Here is an 18,880-nt window from a genome sequence, read left to right as displayed (position 1 = left end):
TGGTTACAGTCAATATGCCAAATCCTTAGATTGTGTTTTTATACTGCTTGGATGGACCAATGGCCTGAACTCGGTTTAAGGCAGCTTCTGGTGGTCCTTCCATGGGAGGTGTAGTGGTTCTAGGGGTTGCTCGTGCATAAGCTGGTGCAAACACCTGGCTGGGTTGCCTGAGTGAACCATTTCTGTCCAGACAGCCACTCACCCGTGGCTGTCTCAATCGCTGGCAGAATCCGTCAGTGGGCGTTTCTTAAACTTCTTCCAGCAAAGAAGCTCTTTGACGCCTAGTCTCCTCCTACTCTCTCTGCGCGAAAGCCTTCTGCGCAAGGAGGGTGTAGGCAGCGGAGGACCTCTACTCTCCCCGCGGGTCCCCGGCAAGGAGTCATGGGACCGCCTCGCCGCTTCCCCCATCTGCTCCCCTTCTCCACTGGTGCTACGCTGATTCTCTTCCCCAGAAGATGGGCTGCCTCTCCCAATCCCGGGACGCTCCCTGGAATCCCTCTGGATTTTGCTCTCTCCCTCCGGCACTGATGGCAGTTCCCTGACAGGAGGCATGAAGAGTACAGTATCCCTAGTTGTAAATTTGGGGCATTTCTGACTTTTCTCTCTCGTCCTCTTTTTCTCCCAGGATGGCCTGTCAGACATTTTGTGCACGTTTTGGACGGCAGTGACTCAGACTCTTGCCTCCCAGTTTCAGAAGGTAACCGACTGTAAGTATTGAGTCTGGCCTGTGTGATTCTTTTGTTTTCTACATTTATCCTGAAAAATATGTTAATTCTGTAGAATTCGCCACTGCTGCCGCTCCCGCTACCCAGCCAAATAGTGCTCAATAAAATACCAGTGTGGGTTGGTAGGAATCAACCCTCCCCCCCCAAAAAAAAAAATGTAACTGTACTCCTGCAATTCCTTCATAGCAACATATCAAGTCCTTCGGTCCAGCATGGGGAAGGAATGCCTGTCTTCAGAGCTTCTGACAACCTCCCATGCGCTAGCAAGAGCAGGAAGTGGCTTTTTCACTAGCATGCAGGGAAGATGTCCCCTGCTCTGCTGAAGTAGCAGAGTATGTAGCTTTCACAAACTGAGTTCAGAATTTATTTATTTATTTTTTTAAATGTCCAGTAGCACCTTAGAGACCAACTACAGTGGTACCTCGGGTTACATACGCTTAAGGTTACATACGCTTCAGGTTACAGACTCTGCTAACCCAGAAATAGTACCTCAGGTTAAGAACGTTGCTTCAGGATGAGAACAGAAATCGTGCTCCAGCGGCACGGCGGCAGCAGGAGGCCCCATTAGCTAAAGTGGTGCTTCAGGTTAAGAACAGTTTCAGGTTAAGAACGGACCTCCGGAACAAATTAAGTAATTAATAATTAAGAAGTGTGCGTGCACACGAAAGCTTATACCAAGAACAAACTTAGTTGGTCTCTAAGGTGCTACTGGACAGGTTTTTTTAATATATTTCGACTGCGTCAGACCAACACGGCTACCTACCTGATTTTAAAAAACAAATACCTGTGGAAATGTAATAGGGAGGAGGTGGTTCTGTGGTGTTTTAGCTGTAAGCCACCTTGAGCTTCGGGGGAAAGGTGGGATATAAATTAATATAGTGATAATAATAACAACAGTAATACTAGTAGGCTGCCTTTTTTGCTTGCTTGCTTGGAAATCTGCAGAAAATAATGCAGGTAGGGAAGAGTTGCATTGCTGATGTACTAGGTGCCCACGATGTCCACGCAGCATTCATGATGGCACTAGGTGGAAAGAGAAAACATCTTTTTTCAACATTAAAATGCCGCAGTTTCAGTGCTCAGGAAATTACGTTTCCTACAACAGAAGCGCTACCTTGAGGAAATTGGGTTTTGCACAGTCCTGAGTACCAGCTATGCTACTTTGAAGAAATGTGCAGGACACCCTGCAATTACTGAATAATGGCAGTTTACTCCCCCCCCCCCCTTTATACTAAAACATTTGTCTGGCCCCTGTGTGGTATGTGGAATTTTAAAAAAATATATATCTTGGAAAATTAGTGATAAATGTTTGTCATTGAATATGTATCCACATTTCTGAACACCCATTTAGAGAGCGTTGCTCACATGTCAAGAATCAAAGAACATTAGAAAAGTGTGAGAGCTGATGTGGTGTAACTAGGGGGATACGGGTTCAAAACACTACTTGGACATGCGCGACTTTCCCCCCAGTTATTTCACCATTACTTTCTGCCACAGAGGTTGCCAGCCTTTTGCCCATGGATGCCATGGTGCCATGAAGGCTTTCATTGGCTGTTCCCCAGATTCTGAGCTTTCATTAAAATAAAGAAGTCTCTAGAAAGAAAGTTATGAGGCAAAATGTTCAGGTACCTTGAAATGAGAGTGAGTGTCATATGGCCACCATGTGTATTTTTCATGGTACTGAAGAACACTGTCTGTTGTTATTAGACAGTAGCACTATCAGTCTATGCAGTATTGTGTGAGCGCCACAATCGGGACATTCCTGTGGTAAGCACAAGGTTGTCATGGGTGGTTGCTATGACACATTCCACATGGCAGCCATTTTGTGACTGGCACCCCCTGCACTCTCCCAAAATTTGAAACATGGCCCAAAAAAGGTTGCCAACCCCTGACCTACTGTGTAGGCTGTCCTGAAATCCTTCGGAGAAGAACAGGACAAAAAGGCAACCTGGAAAGGTTTTTTTTGTTTTGTTTTGTATTTCTCCACATTAGTCAAAGAATATCAAAGACTGTGTATCTTTCCTTCAGGTGAAACGGATACTGAAGCCGCACAACAATAGTTTTGTGAATTTACTAGCATTTTCCCTTCGTGCTTATGGCTAAATCTTAACTTTGTGCAAGTGCACAGCATCTCTGTAACCATCTTTGAAGTTTCTAGCCCCTCTTTTAAAAACGGTGGAAGTTGCCTATTGCTCTATTTGTACGCAGTTGTTTTGTATAGTTGCTAAGTAACCAAGTGATCTAATTTAATTTGAGTGACTGCCTAATGCTGTCAAATATACTTCACCATTACTAAATAAAAAATACACTGTCAGGCTGGAAAGAAATTGGAATCGCAGAGGACTCCTCACAGCTGCCGGGTCCTGGACTCAGGCTGCATCAGTTTCCTCCTCAGGGTCAAGCTACATGTCATGAGGGAGATGTGTGAATTTTTCTATATCAGTAGCAGCCACAGGGCCTCCAATCTAAATTGGGGCGATGGGTGTGGGTGTTACCCCCCCCACCAAAAAAAAACCCCACCACAGTTCTCACGAATTACTCCCCACTCCAGAAATCCTGCCTGTAAAGTGTTCCTGCCAGCACAAATAGCAAATTCAGGGAGGGGGAGATTTTTATGATTGGGACAGTGAACTCATATCTTTCTGTGGTTCCAATTATTATTCTTTCTCCCCCCACCCCCCAATGTGGCTGTAAAATCATAAGACGAGGCTGCTGGATGAGATGGATGACCCATTTGGTCCAGCATCATGTTCTCACAATGGCTAAACTGTTGCTTGTGGGAAAAGAGCAAGCAGGATTCGAATCCAGGGCCGCCACTCTGCTTTCCAGCAACAGATATTCAGAAGTATTACTGCCTCCAGCAGTAGAGGGAGAGCGTAGTCATTTGTCTAATCCTCCTTTAAAGGGTTGTAAGGTGAATTATAAAGAAACGTAAAAACTGTCCATCCTTACTTGGCTCACAAATGTTTCAGGCCTAAGCTGTACATCCTATGCCTTTGCAATAATATTTTGTTTCCTTCTTACTCTCTCACTCTTTGAGTATTTTAACTTGTTTATTATACATGTATCCAGTGAAGTTTCTGGGCTCTTTTTAGTAATTTTAAGAGCATTTAGTCACCAACAAACACAATAGGCATGCATACAGACAAGCCCACTTTCAGACACTCCTAACTTTAGCGTGCGCTTGGCAAAATCCAACTCTAAAAGGTATGAAATCTAAACCTTGGAAATAAATCTGTAGGGTTTAGCAAAATAAGTAGCTCTATTCAAAATCAGAAAAATATAACAAATTGTAAATCAGCCTCTCTTGTGAAGAGAGGTACATGTCTATATATTCTGATTAATGATATTTTAAATAATATGTGGAAATTCTGCTGGTGACTGAGAAGGGACACAGTGTTTAATTTGCAGGAAAAAACCTATCTAGAAAACCTTCCATCTGATTTCAGAGACTTTACCTCTTAGCTGTATGTGTTGGGTCTCTATAGTTACTCAGTAGTGGGAGGGACATTTGCTCAGGGACACTTTAATCTTTTCTTGTGTTTCAGAGTTGAGTCATTATATTGAAAATAGATCCTTAGTCAAATTATGCCCTGAGAGAAGGTAGTGATAATGGCCTAGTTACCACAAAATGCTAAACAATGGTTTATTCAACTATAATTTATTGAACCATGACTTAGTGGGAACTCTGCCCATTGACTTCACTATGTTTTGTTTACTGGCAACAAACTCTGATCTGAAGTCATGGCATGTTGTTGGCTTTCAGACTTTGGTTTGTTTAACATGTGTATCAAGCACTCTTACTTAACCATGGTTTGTTGATTACCACCCCCTCCCCAGGACACTCACCAAGTTGAAGCCATTTTTTAATCATCTGTGAGATGATCATTGTTAACACATGGTTTGTTAAACTATGGCTTAGCATTATACGCAAACCATCCAGTAGTTGGAAGGCAAGGAGTTTTATTTACCTTTGCTAATGTTAATGAAAATTATTTCTCATTGAGAGATTGGTAACTATTTAATAAAGAAGCAGATTTAACACTAAAAAAGAAATGAAGATCAGGATGGAACATTGTATTAGGACTGCAAAAAAAACAACCTCTGAATAGTGTTTCTTAAGGCAATCCTGTAAGGTTGTGAGGGACACCCAATTTCCTCTTGAAAATAATTCTGGGATGAAATTTCACCCATACAGGCCTTGTAATAAGGACTGCATTTATTTAAATATTATGTGTCCTTATTATGTTGAATTTAAATGACAAGAATTGTTGGTATTACAGAAACTGATATGGTGTTCCAAGTAATATTTATGGGTTTGTTTGTTTTTTGTGTGTTGTAGCTTCCATGTTTTTGAAACAAGCTTTTGAAGGCGAATACCCTAAATTACTGAGGCTCTATAATGATTTCTGGAAGCGTATTCAACAATATAGCAAAAACATTCAAAGAAATTTCATTACAAATGGCACTGCCGAGCACTTTGCAGAACTTCAACAGATAGAAGATGATACACAGGACATTTTCATGCAAAAGAAACAGGATTATGAGTATGTATATTGTGTATATATAATTAGAAAATAGAAAATTCTAGACTCTGAAGCTTTGTATTCCCTACAACATAGAGCATTTTGTTTTAACATTTTAATTAACAACAATGTGCTATTTCATTCTGCCAGTTTGGGCATTGTTTTTTTACAGTGTACATGATTTTTAACCACAGCTAGAATCAACCACAGTTAATGATTTGCCGCAAACGAGTAAATGATTTACCTTGAATGCTCAACACCACAATGCACTGAGGAAACAAACCATGAGTATGGCTTAGCATTATGTCAGAACTGGGGATTGTTTCACTTCCAATGAAGCTCAGTCTATAGCCAAAGTTTGTTGTTGGCTCGCTGATCATGGCTTGTTGGAGCAAAACAAACCACAATACGTGGCTCGGACATAACACTAAGCTAGGGGGTTTTGTTTGTTTCCGTTTGTGTCGTAGCAAGTAGGAGCACAACAGCCCTGCTCAACACATTCATGGTAAACCATTAACTGAGATATATTGTGATGTGCAGACTAGGCCACTGAATCTGCTACTGCTGGCATGTACTGTACAGTGTTGTTGGGCTTGGACAGAAGTAGACAAACGTTAAATGGGTTTCTGATCTCCCACCTGTCTAGTTTGTGAGATATTTCGCATGCGAGGCTCTGAATCAGTGGGCTGTTTCTGACACACTCCATTCCTGGAGTTCTCAAACTGTGTCACACTAAGGCTCCCCAAAGCAACATCTCTTTGGGACTGAATGTGTCCACTGGCCTGACTGTGTCAAACGTCGATCTCATTCCAGAGGGGGGACCATTTGACCATTGTAGATATTGGAGTAGAGTTGGGGAACCTGTAGCCTTTCAGATGTTGCTGAACTCCCATGATCCCTGATCATTGATCATACTGACTGAGACTAATGGGAATTTCAGAACACCCGGAGGGCTGCAGGTTCTCTGCATTACTGTCCCCAGAGAATTAAACAAACTTTATTAAAATTCTGATAGAGATTGCAATGCTATACAGTGGTGCCCCACAAGACAAATGCCTCGCAAGATGGAAAACCCGCTAGACGAAAGGATTTTCCGTTTTTGAGCTGCTTCGCAAGACGAATTTCCCTATGGGCTTGCTTCGCAAGACGAAAACGTCTTGCCAGTGTTCCGATTTTTTTCCGTTCCCCCCCCCTTTTTCTAAGCCGCTAATAGCCTTTTAGCCGCTAAGCCTTTAATAGCCGCTAAACTGCTAATAGCGCTAAGCTGCTAATAGGGTTGCTTCGCAAGACGAAAAAACCGCTAGACGAAGAGACTCGCGGAACAGATTATTTTCGTCTTGCGAGGCACCACTGTATTGTTTTCTGTCTCATGGCCCATGCAAGACACCCCCTGGAGTGTCTTGAGAAATCCCTAAAATTCCTGACAACAGTTTGCTGTTAAACAGCGCTTCCTGAAAGTACAGGTTGAGGGGTCCTTAGGGGTGGGTCAGTAATAAAAGACAGGGGGTAATGTATTCAATGGGTTTTCACTTCCGGGTTAGAAGCTGGTATGAGTTCCTCAGTATCATTTGGGGTCAGGGACTCAAATTTGCCTCTTATACTAAAAGCAGAACAATATAATGTGTATGGCATATGTAACTACAGCAAACTTTATTTTAAGTTAGGAAATGTTCCGTTTTTAACATTGAATGTCTCAAAGAAAGACCTTGATTTAGAAAAATTGCTTGCTAATTGAACATTTCATGCATTTCGAAGGAGAAGATTAATTCCTAGAGCTACGCACAACTCTGCCAATTAACGCTTTAGTAAGTGTAGCTGCTCCTAAAGTCGGGATACTTGCTTTATAGGCTTTTGCATACTTTCCCACTAGAAATTACTCTAAAACATCTGCTGCCTTCAGAATAATTTGAATAAGAGCTGAGAAAATAGGGGTGGTGTTTCTTTAAGGTAGACTTTAGTCCAACCCCAAATTGGTTGCTTTTTTGTTGTTGTTGCTTTGTTTGAAAAAAGGAAATATATTTTATCTTAACCTGTTTTCCCCACTACTCAGTCCAGAAGTAGCCCTGAAAGACTCTTTGCAACCTTATGAAGCTGCCTACTTGTCAAAGTCATTATCGCGGCTCTTTGACCCCATCAACCTCGTCTTTCCCCCTGGAGGTCGCAACCCTCCTTCAGCTGACGAGCTTGACAGCATCATCAAAACCATTGCAAGGTAAAGTGTTGGTAATAAATTTTGGGATGTAACATGCAGCGTGATTTTCCTCTCTCCCTAAATTATAGTTTAGGAAATGGAAGCTCGTTACTGCTAAATGATTGATTCCTCATTAATTATCCAAGCAATTAGCAGTGAAATCAAATCAGAGCTTATCTCATGCACTTTTATTGTGCAAACTGGAGAAACCCAGATAGTTCTGTTGGACCACTTTCTGTTTTTGCACACGTTAGATTCTACTTCCTGGAGATGTTGTTCTGGACATTTCTGCTGCTGTTTAAAAAGAAAAGGTGTCTAAGCCCTAGCTGGCCTGGGAGTGGACATAAATGTTCCAGCCACATTGTTAGAGCCCAGCCCTACATTGTATGTTTCACCATGTCTTACTGTGTGAAAGTAATTGTGAGATAACGGTTGAGGGAGAGGTCTGGGGAAAAATGTCTTTGGAAGAATTAAAACTTTTCATAATATGAACATTATCCCTCCCTTTAGGATATGCCACATTGTTCCAAGGGAGATGAAAGTATAGACATAATCATGATCTAAGAAGAGTCTAGAATATCCTTATTCAATCTGATGTCCTCCAGATGTTTTGGACTGCGAGACTCATCAGCCCCAGACAGCATGTCCAGTGGTCAAGGATAATGGGAATTGTAGTTCAATAACACCTGGATAGGGCACTAGGTTGGGAAAGGCTGGTCTAGAGTGACACAGAGCTTTGAACTTATGGCATTAAATTTTAAAAAGCCATGTGGGTGGGAAGACCAGGAAGCAGAACAGAATAATTATTTGACCCCTGCGTCTCTATATCATAACCTCTCTTTGGTCACATGGGTGGCTGTGCTGCAATTTTGAGCATGAAGTGCTGGTCAAACTGTTTTGAAAGCATGAAGCTGTTCTTTTAAAAAAGGAATATTTCCTTTCATAGATTGAGTTTAGACCTGATGAAGAAGGCTACCCATATTTGCTCTTGCGATCTATAGAATGCCAACATTGGTGGTATTGCATTATGATCTGTGGAGAGCGTTGTATGAAAGATACCTTAGAGTTCTCCTGCACATGAGAAACAAATCTGTGATCAAATTTTACTGCCCATTCACCAAGTTTGGAAAGATCCTTCCGGAACTCTTCACAATTCATTTTGTGTTTTAGCCACCCTGAACATTTTGGTGTCATCAGCAAATCTGGCTGCCTGACAGCTCACCCCTAACTCTAGATCATTTATGAACAAGTTTTAAAGCACAGTTTATTTGTGAACAAGTAAAAAAAGTACAAAAGAAAGTCGCTATGTGAATGGTGCACAACCTCATTCAGAATTAGATGAATTAAATTCATTATCCTAACATAGTGTGTGTAGAAGATGTTATTCCCCTTTGTTTGGCGTCTAAAATAGAAAGAAAACAGTTGAAGAATTGTGATTAAACAGTCATTTTTTTTGCCTTTTGTTTCTAGTGAGCTGAATGTGGCTGCTGTAGATCCAAATCTCACCTTGGCGGTATCAAAAAATGTGGCAAAGACCATACAGCTCTTTAGTGTGAAGTCTGAACAGCTTGTAAGTAATTCTCAGTTGTGAAATCGTTTTAGGTTTAAAAATGTGTTTCTGTCATCAGTGCTCCTCAAAACAGCAGTGCAGTTTGAACAGTTGAAACGTTTAAATACTTCCAGTTATGCATTTTCAAATTTTGTGGATCAGAATTACTCGGGGCACAGTCTTATTCCCAGGATTGAGTGGTGGATTTCCTTCTCCACATTCAGAAAGGGAAGCTTGCAGACAAAGAAGGTCTCCTCTCACAAGCTTCTCTGTTGCAGGCATGGAAAACTCTCCCCACCCAAAATGGTGGATCATGAAAGAATTTGCTAAAAAGAGTGGGGTGGCATTAAGTAAAATTGTAATGCCTCTCACCAGTCCTGCAGATGTAGTGATAATGGAGGCTGTGACTCAGAACACAGAGACCTGCAACTGCATTTTGTAGGAGAGCTGCGGAAGCTGTGCTCCTCCCGATGTTGTTGGACTCCAACTTCCATCACCCCCAGTCAGCATGGTCAAGGATGATGGGACTTGTAATCCAAATAGTATTATGAGCCTGGCTAGCTCGGTTGGTTAGAGCATGATGCTGGAAACACCAAGGTTGCAGGTTCGACCCCTGCAACTTGGACTAGGTTGGACTAAATCAGGCGTCGGCAACCTAAGGCCCATGGGCCACAAGCAGCCCATGGGGATCATTTAACTGGTCCCCAAGCTGCCCCCAAACTGAGCTGCCTGCTTGGCAAATCCTTGCTAAACCAGCGCGGCACGGGGACTCGCTTCTGTGGTGCCGGAAATCGTGTCTGCGCAGGCGCCGGAAATTGCGGGCGCGCATAATCCAGCCCACAGAGGGATCTCCGCTGGAGTAAAGCAGCCCAGGCGAGGTAAACCTTGCCAACCCCTGGACTAGATGATCCACAGGGTTCCTTCCAACTCTACAATTTGATGATTCTATGATTTGGAGGATGCCATGGTTGCGAACAGTGTTTTAAACCTGAAAAATTAGAATAGTACAAAACTAATTTCCTGTAAATAAATAAACAGCCTTCAGTTTCTGTAATACAAAATATTTCTAAGGACAAGCCAAGACGATTTTGTCAGCGAAGTGTCAAAGCAGGCATGGCATCCATAAATGCTAAGAAGGCCTCAGGGCCCGTGGAGTTTCGTATTGCGTGTGTCATTCAGTCTTCAGAGCCATGTTGAGGGTGATTCAGAAAGAAGCGTGCTTTCAAAAGAGGCAAGTGGTTTCAGAATAAAAACAAATTGTAAAAAAAAACACTGACAGGAATGTGGGGCTGCTGCTGCTGCTTTTGTTTCACGTCAGTTGTTCTGAAGGCCATGTTCTTCAGGGCTAGCTTTGATGAAGTATGAAGCCTTCAAAGCTGTTGTGACTCTAAGCTACCAAACACCCATCACTGAAAGATGACTGAGGGATTTGAGGTGGGAAATCCTGATAACTTTGGTAGGGAAAACGCCATACACTTTAAACTCATCTTCAGACTAGGAACACTAACACATCTATCCCAGGGGTCAGCAAACTTTTACAGCAGGGGACCGGTCCACTGTCCCTCAGACCTTGTGGGGGCCCCGGACTATATATATTTTTTGTGGGGGGGGGGGGTGAATGAATTCCTATGCCCCACAAATATTCCAGAGAGGCATTTTAAATAAAAGGACACATTCTACTCATGTAAAAACACGCTGATTCCCGGACTGTCCGTGGGCCGGATTTAGAAGGCAATTGGGCCGGATCTGGCCCCGGGGCCTTAGTTTGCCTACCCATGATCTATCCCGTGTTCCCACAATGTTCCAATGTGCCACTGGGAGGGAATTAATGCCTATAACAATCAGTGCTAGTGTAACATGACTCCCCCATCCATCAATTCTCTCCCAATATGCACCCTGCACCCCTTCCGCATCTGCTCTAGACGGTTGGACAAAAACCTGGAATATACAGTCGGACCTTGGTTGTCGAATGGAATCCGTTCGACTTCCGAAAACGTTCGACAACCAAGGCATGGCTTCCAATTGGCTGTAGGAGCTTCCTGCACTCAGTCGGAAGCTGCATCGGGCGTTCAGCTTCCAAAGAACGTTCGCAAACTGGAACACTCACTTTGCAGTGTTCAGGAGCCAAAACGTTCAAGTTGCAAGGCGTTCGGGATCCAAGGTACGACTGTATGGTGGGGGGACGGTGCAGAGAGGGAGAGAACATTCTGTTGTGTGTGGAGAAATCCTTGAGCTGATGGAACGTTTCTTAGTGCTGCATTGAATACAACCTTCCGTTTTGCTTTGTGTTAGTGATATTTTTGCAGGATGTGACAGTAACAGCCTTCAAAATTCAGGAAACTGGGCTTGTACAGGGGACACATATGTAGAAGTGCCTCTGGTTGCGTGAAAAAAATGCTTGTGCATTCCCCCATCCTTCCTGGTTGTACTACACAGTCACTGACAAGCCAGTTCCTCTATCTGCTATGCTTTTATTTTTTAAATGTATTAGTTGCCTTTCTGTTGTGAGAGACTCGTGGCCATGTGCCAGTAGTCATTCAGACACAGAGACCCAAAGCAGTAAAAAATTCTAAACAAACGCAGAAAACGAAAAGCCTGACTTCGTCAGAACAGAGCAGGTGCATCCAAACTAGCAGAGTTTTCATAGCACCTCGAGCATTACCTGCTAAAATCTGAATCCTACCCCTGAAGTTGAACGGGTTCTGTTGTGGTAGAAGGGTTTGTGGTTTTGCACGATTGCCATGTTTTCCTGTGCGTGTTGCGGCACTCAGAGCGGTAAGGGACCGCACCGTCAAATCCCCACCATGCCACAAAGCTTAGGCCACTTGTTACGATATGATACGATAATCTTTATTGTCATTGTCCCATACAGAACAACGAAATTGAAAAAAATCTACATCAGACATTCAAAAACCAACAAGTCTGCTATCCCAGCCTGGTTAGCCCCCTAAAAACTCTGATACCCCATAATTAAATACAGTATACTCCCTAACCTAACCTACCCTGGTGATTTAGAAGCATGCCATGTAAACCACACTGAGTCCTTTAGAGGAAGAGTTGGATAAAATGCAATCAAATTAATCAGCCGCTAGTGATTAGTTTTTGAAGAAGTTTCTCGCTGGAACACCCTGAACACTGTGACTGTGTCAGCTGGCAGAGAGTGGCAGAGACAGAGGGAGCAAGATGAGAGAAATAGGTATGGAAAAGAGTTAAGGATAAAAGGTCAGTTATGTTAAGACAGGATAGGAGCCTTCTGCATTAAATGGCTCCTTGTTCTGGCTGCTTTTCCCCCTTAAGCCTGTATATTTTGCATTTTGCTTCTCAGTGTTCTGGTCTGAGTGTATTCTCAGGTTTATGTATCTGACCCCACATGTCTGGTGGGTAGATGTACCTGCGTAAGAATATACAGGGAGAATCCGTAAATGGTGTCAGGAAATATTTTAATAGAAGTCTGGACTCAGTGGAGTAGCTGAGGAACTGACCCTAGTGAACACTTGGGGACCTAGGACCTCTTGTATACGGTCTCTTAACTATTTCAATATGATAACCTATAGGAAAAAGGCAACATGGATTTTTTGTCCCTGTAGGGTTAGAATGGTAGAAATTCATAGCAGCTCATTCTCAAAAATGGGGGGGATGCATTTTCTTAACCTTTCCCTCTCCTCAACTCATTTTCTTGCTGCTGTGATCTCACTGTAGGCTTAAGGAAATAATGTGGCTTAAGGACATAATAGTGGCTGTAAAAGCTGTAAGAGTTTGCGTTCAACAGGTAGATGTGCTTCATTATGTAGCCTCCAGTAGGTTTCTTCTTACAGGTCTGTAGAAAACTGTGTTGCTTTTTGCCAAGGGTGTGGAAAGCAAGGAAATGCTTATTTAAAGCACAGTCAGTGAGAACACAAATAATGCGAAGAAAATGTCTAGGAAGCGAGGTGCTAATATGTCACCATCATCAATCAAGTTGGTGTGCCTAATCTGATTTTCAAGATTAGCCTGAGCTAATTGCTTCAAAGTCAAGTGGTAGCCTGGAGGAAATTATGTTTGTTGTAAATTACCATATATTATTTTTTGCCTTCCAGCCTGCTTTGATCACACACACACACACACACTTCGTCACAAATGAAATCTGTGATAGATTTACACAAGAATTTATAGGTAACACCAGTCCGTCCAGGCTTCTCTTCCCCATGAGCAGTCAGCAAAGTGCCTCAAAAATACTTATAAGCAAGGCATGGTGTTGGCAACCTTCAAAAATTCCCAACAGCTAGTAGTCGGTTGTACAGTCCTTGTACATGTAAGCTCTGTTTGGCAATCACAGCAATTGATAGACCCATCCTCCATAAATATAGCCAATTCCTTGCAAAACAAAACCCTCCCACCATTCTTTATTGTGTATGTTGAAATAAACTACCATTTTGGAATACATTTTTTTTTTTAAATTACACTTAGGCAAAATTATCCGAGTTCAATTTCTAGCATTTCCAAGTAGGTCTGGGAAATCCTGTGTAGCTGCTGCCTGTCAGTGTTGACAGAACAAGACTAGATGGGCCAATGGCCTGACTCAGCATAAGGCAGCTTTCTATGTTCCTAAACAATGTGCCTCTTTGTGTTATCAGAATGCGCACAAAAGTGCCATTTTTTGTCTGGGCTATTCATTAGTTGTATGTACAGAGTGTGCCGGCAACGTAGTAACGAGCATGCAATTTTTCAAATTAAAATATTAATGCTTGCTCTACTTGTTATTTGTGCATCCTAATATATTATTTTCTTTGAGCACAGTCGCTCATTGATCTTCTTTTAATTAAGCCTGTTGCTTACATTCTGAGTGTGCACACTTAATTAAGAACCCAGCCTTTTCTGTCACTGCTTTTACTTAGGATTAATTTCTGTCAAACGTATACTATCAACACCATGCGGTCTGCTTGTTGAGCTGTAATTCAGTACGGGGGGGGGGGGGAATTGGCATGTGAGGACGCCTCTTGACGCCCTTGCCATGGGTTGAAAGCGACTGGGAAATTCTGTATGTGTAGGTTGTGGTTGCCATGACAGAAGGGAGACGATAAAAAGTGTTACCACCCAAACTATTAGATGCCTCCTGATTTGTAAATTGGCGGCTGTCATGTAGCTTTATTGGGAGGTGCTGCCAATAGAAACATGGCTGATGGTGTTCTTTCCAAAGCCCCTACTGATTTGGCTCATTTCCTACTTACATCGTGGAGTCGCTGAGTTGGGCTCTGGCTCCACCCTAATGACAACGCAGGGGGGGGAAACGATTCAGGAAATGGGCGGCTCCCAATCAGTTTTCTTGCTCTTGGCTCTCGCTTTCCTTCTCTTTTGGACTTTAAATTTGTTTTTCCTCTTCTCATTTCTGGCCTTATTCTCCTCCTTCTGTCATATTCCTCTGTTTCCCCCCTTCATCTGAAGCCTCACTCTTGGAGTGGCAGCCTTCAGTCACCCTTCCTGCCTTTCCACCTACCTACCTACCTACCTACCTACCTTTCTTCTAAAACTAAAACAAAAAAACCCCCTCTTTCTTCTTTGTTGCTCGACAGTGCAACAAAGTGGAAGGTATTGCATTTGGTCTACCTGCGGCCTCCCCCTGCTCACGCTCTGCCAGAGACTACAATCTCACATACGTTTCTGAGCACAATTCAAAGTGTTGGTGTTGACCTTTAAAGCCCTAAACTGCCTCAGCCCAGTATAACTGAAGGAGCATCTCCACCCCCATCGTTCTGCCCAGACGCTGAGGTCCAGCGCCGAGGGCCTTCTGGCAGTTCCCTCGTTGCGAGAAGCAAAGCTACAGGGAACCAGGCAGAGGGCCTTCTCGGTAGTGGCGCCCACCCTGTGGAACACCCTCCCATCAGATGTCAAAGAGATAAACAACTACCTTACATTTAGAAGACATCTGGGAAATTTTTAATGTGTGACATTTTAATGTATTTTTCATCTTTGGAAGCTGCCCAGAGTGGCTGGGGAAACCCAGCCAGATGGGTGGGATATAAATAATAATAAATAATAATAATAATAAGCCAATACTTGGGTCCTTACACCCAGACAGAGCTTGTAGGCCACACCCAGATGGCCTCACCAAAACATGTCCCTCTTTGTCCACCGTGTCCTTCCCTGGCACATGGATGTTCACCCTCCATCACCACCACATCTAGCTGCTCATGAATTTGATGGTGTCTTTGGGCCGGTAGGCGTCTGAAGCCTCTGGTAGCCAACAAGGCCAAACAAAAGGCAAGATGGCAGGATGGCTACTGGACTTTGCCCCAAGATGGTCTCATGTTGCCAATGCACTTGCCATCTTGCCATCTGTGCGGGCTCACTTCTTCTGGAAAGATAGATAATACTTTATTCGGCTATAAGCCCACCAGGTAAAACCAATCAGTAAATAAAATAGCATTTTACATTCTAAAATATCAACTAAAATATTTCAACGCATAATCTCCTTCACATTACATACAGTCTCTAGATGTACCATATTGTGGCCTTGAATATAAAGATGGTGGATAGAGTTTACTAGATTTTAAAATCATGCAGCAATCCATGAAGTCTTTTATATGAAAGAACAGAATTCAGGAATCTGGCAACCTGTAATGTTCTATAAGAGTCAATGTCCTGGAGTAGATAGGCTAGATGTAATTCAGGTGGTTTAGCAACAGTTTCCAAAATGATTGAACTCAGAATCCTTGTTCGGGGAACAATATATAAAGGACAATTAAACAAGATATGATAAAGGGATTCTATTGATTTGTTGTCACATGCGCATAAAACAGAAGTTTTACCGTTAGAAAATCTATTGTTCAGCACATTTGAGGGGAACACATTAAATCTGGCTTTAACAAAAGCGAATCTATGTGACGCAACCGATAAGGTAGACAACACTGCTTCTGGATTTTCGAGAGCATCTACCATGTGGGTCAAGGGTCTCCTGAGCTCACCCCACAGCAGGGCCCAAATCAGGCCCACAAAGCACTTCTTAAACTTTCCAGAGCAGCAGTGTTTGTAGCAGATGCCACCCAGATTGCACTGGGCTCCCTGGCAGTGGGAGTGCTTCCGTGGCAAAATCTCCCTCCCGATGGAAAGCATTAATCAGGAAAATGGTTGCATAATATGGCAAAAATGGCAAACAAGCATACAGTGATTTCTTAGATGTTAGAGTCAGAATGGACAAAGTAATCCAATTTCTCTTTGTCAATGAAGGATTGTTCCCCAAATGACTACCCTTAAAAAAAAAAAGAAATCATTTCTCCTTCATTTTGAGTTATGTCTGCAGTTAGCTTGCAGTATGTGAGTGGTATTATAAGTACTGTATGTTCTTTTACTTTGATGCTATTTCTGTTAAGCTTCCCATGTGGGTGGATTGAAATACACTAACATGCCCACCTGCTGCACATAGATAAAAAATGTGTTGTGCTGGGAACACGAAAATTCAGATGTCTAGAAATGAGGAACGCTTTCCTTAGAGTCTAAGAAACCCTTCCCCATTTTTCCTAAGGATACAAAAATAAACAAAAATAATTATTGCCACGTTGCTTTTTAGGTACTCGTTACTCGTGTATTTTCTTTAGCTTCTTTCTATCCTTCTGTAAGAGATAGATATCTGCCCAACATCACAAGTGAGCAAAAAAAATAAAAAAATTTGAAGAATATATGAATATATTTTTTTCTATAAGCATATGTGAACATTTTCCAAGAAAGCAGGGAGAACATGGCTATTGAATTACTGTCGTGTCTGCAGTAAAAGGGAAATTCCTTCTGTCAATTAAGTTATTTCTCTCTCTTAAGCTCATTGATGTTTAGCCTCCACAGAGAGTGCTCCACAAAACTGTCTTTTTGCCTTGTCTGCATGCTGTTCTAGTTGCCCTTTTTAAAAAAACAGTCAGTACTATTTCAGGGGCGAGCTGTGGTTTTGTGCCCTGTGCCAGCCAGATCTGTGTAGGGATTGCAGGGGGGTGCAGCATCCGGAGGTGCCACTATGGTTTGGCTACTGGATGGTGTCTGTAATTTATCTGTGGGGAGGGTCTGGGTTTGGGTCTGGTGTGGTTGATTGGTGATGGCGTTCTGTGTGCCTCTGGTTCTGGTGTCGGTTTTTGTGGGGAGGGCTAATTTCCAGATGTCTGGCAGGCGGGACGTGTCGTCACGCTTGTTCATGTTGTGAGGGTGTTTCTCTATCTCGATGGCTTCCATGATTATTCTCTTGTGGTGATGTTCCATGTTAAAGAGCAATTTGGAGCACACTAACCTGGGAACTTCCTCTCTGCCCAGAACGTTGGAGGCTATACACCACACCCCCTCAACAGTATTTATAGGAACTCAAACACTGAGATCCTGCTCTGTTCCAGTAACAAGAAGCCGAAAGCACCAGCCTGAAGATGACGAGTGAGACCTCGTCGAAACGTCGCCTAGACACCCCAACTCTTACACGGGAAGACACCCGAAGACACCAAAACCTGCATATATATATATATATATATATATATATATATATATATATATATATATATATATTCTAATATTGTGGTGAGGCAATAGAATAATAATAATTTAACAATTTATTATTTGTACCCCGCCCATCTGGCCGGGCCTCCCCAGCCACTCTGGTTGGCTACAAGGCTTGTTCTGCAAAACCTAAAAGCAGAGTGGGACACATCTTTCAGAAGCCCCACCTTAAAGGTAGGAACTTCCACTTTCTGCATGGTCTGTTCTGTTCGGAACATCCAAGTCCCTTTAAATACCCCATAAACATCAATGCTGGGTCTCTTGCAGAACAATCTTAATCAGAAGCACAGCTCTTAATTTGGCCATTGTACCATTTTCAGTTTAAATAAACCTCCAAATTTCAAAGTGATCTGTTGATTCTTAAATTCTGCAGCAGTGTCTTATGACAGATATTCTTAAGACCAGAAAGTCGTGTTTATTTATGTACCTTGTTTTCTGAAATCCTGCACTCAAAGCGGTTTGCATCCGATACAACTATATCAGCAATATCATTCTTAACAAGTCCATTACAAAACTTGATTAATTGATCCAGACTTACAGGAAACAGTCAATATGTTCCAGGAATCAGTACAAACTCAAGTTTGTTTTACTAGAAACAGTGCAAAAGCAACACTTCCATAAAATCTATTTTATTTAAATTCACTGTGATTCATTGGCGTTCAGCTCACATGAAAGAAGCCTTTGTTGATCTGCTCTAAGCACTGAGCTAGTATAATATCATTGAAAGGAATGACCTGTGAGATTGAACGCCCCAGGTTAAAATATCACCTCAGCCATTTTCTCCCTATCTCAGGCAGCCTGTCTCAACCTCTCAACTGTAATGTTGAATAATTTCATTAGCCTACTGTATGGGTTTCTTGAACTGTTAATGTGCATGAAATACCCTGAACACTTCAGAAATATGGCATGCACCACTATTATTATGAATAATATGTGTAAATCTTGCTCTTTCCACTTAGAAATGTAAGTCACTGGTGTGTTTTTTTAAACTGTTCCTACTCTTTTAAATGAAAAAAATAAATGGGAAATTTGAATTGATTCATGCCAGTGTAAACCATTCTCTTTAGAACCTTAGAACCAGTACCATGAAACCTTGAAAGGTTCACGATCAAGATTTACAGTTCCCCGAAATGTGAGAATACGGTTGGGTAGACACAAAACTCTCTGAGGATGCCTATGAAATTGAGTCTCTGTTTGAAGATTTCGCTTGGCTTAATTAACGACATGGGGCTCTTACTCTGCTGCGCCTGTCTCAGACATTTAGCATCTGACACATTCAAGGATGAGTTTCTCTCATATATCTGTTGATCTAGCCAGGGCCGGCCCATCAATGAATGGGGTGAGTTAGCTGCTTCGGGCAGCACCCAGGAAACGCAGCATTGAGGTG

The 18,880-nt window shown here is 42.4% G+C and overlaps 1 protein-coding gene and 1 long non-coding RNA gene across 5 annotated transcripts in view; one reads left to right on the top strand and one right to left on the bottom strand.

Annotated features, from left to right (window-relative positions):
• The window catches only part of COG5 (component of oligomeric golgi complex 5), a 156,056-nt gene that overhangs the window by 107,152 nt on the left and 30,024 nt on the right, over window positions 1–18,880 (top strand). For all 4 annotated transcript variants that reach the window (XM_083463445.1, XM_083463446.1, XM_083463447.1 and 1 more), the window contains exons 11-14: window positions 626–707; window positions 5,068–5,272; window positions 7,302–7,463; window positions 8,913–9,012. In XM_083463445.1, coding sequence (XP_083319571.1) covers window positions 626–707; window positions 5,068–5,272; window positions 7,302–7,463; window positions 8,913–9,012 — 549 coding nt within the window. The remainder of the gene's footprint in view (window positions 1–625; window positions 708–5,067; window positions 5,273–7,301; window positions 7,464–8,912; window positions 9,013–18,880) is intronic.
• Window positions 1–18,880, bottom strand: part of LOC310687989 — a 28,214-nt gene that overhangs the window by 3,097 nt on the left and 6,237 nt on the right. The gene's annotated exons all lie outside the window — the stretch shown is intronic.

The sequence above is a fragment of the Podarcis liolepis genome (assembly GCF_965112155.1).
Source record: "Podarcis liolepis genome assembly, chromosome: 10".
NCBI lineage: Eukaryota > Metazoa > Chordata > Lepidosauria > Squamata > Lacertidae > Podarcis > Podarcis liolepis.
The sequence above is the reverse complement of the archived record's forward strand: the minus strand, read 5'-3'. Positions and strand labels throughout refer to the sequence as shown.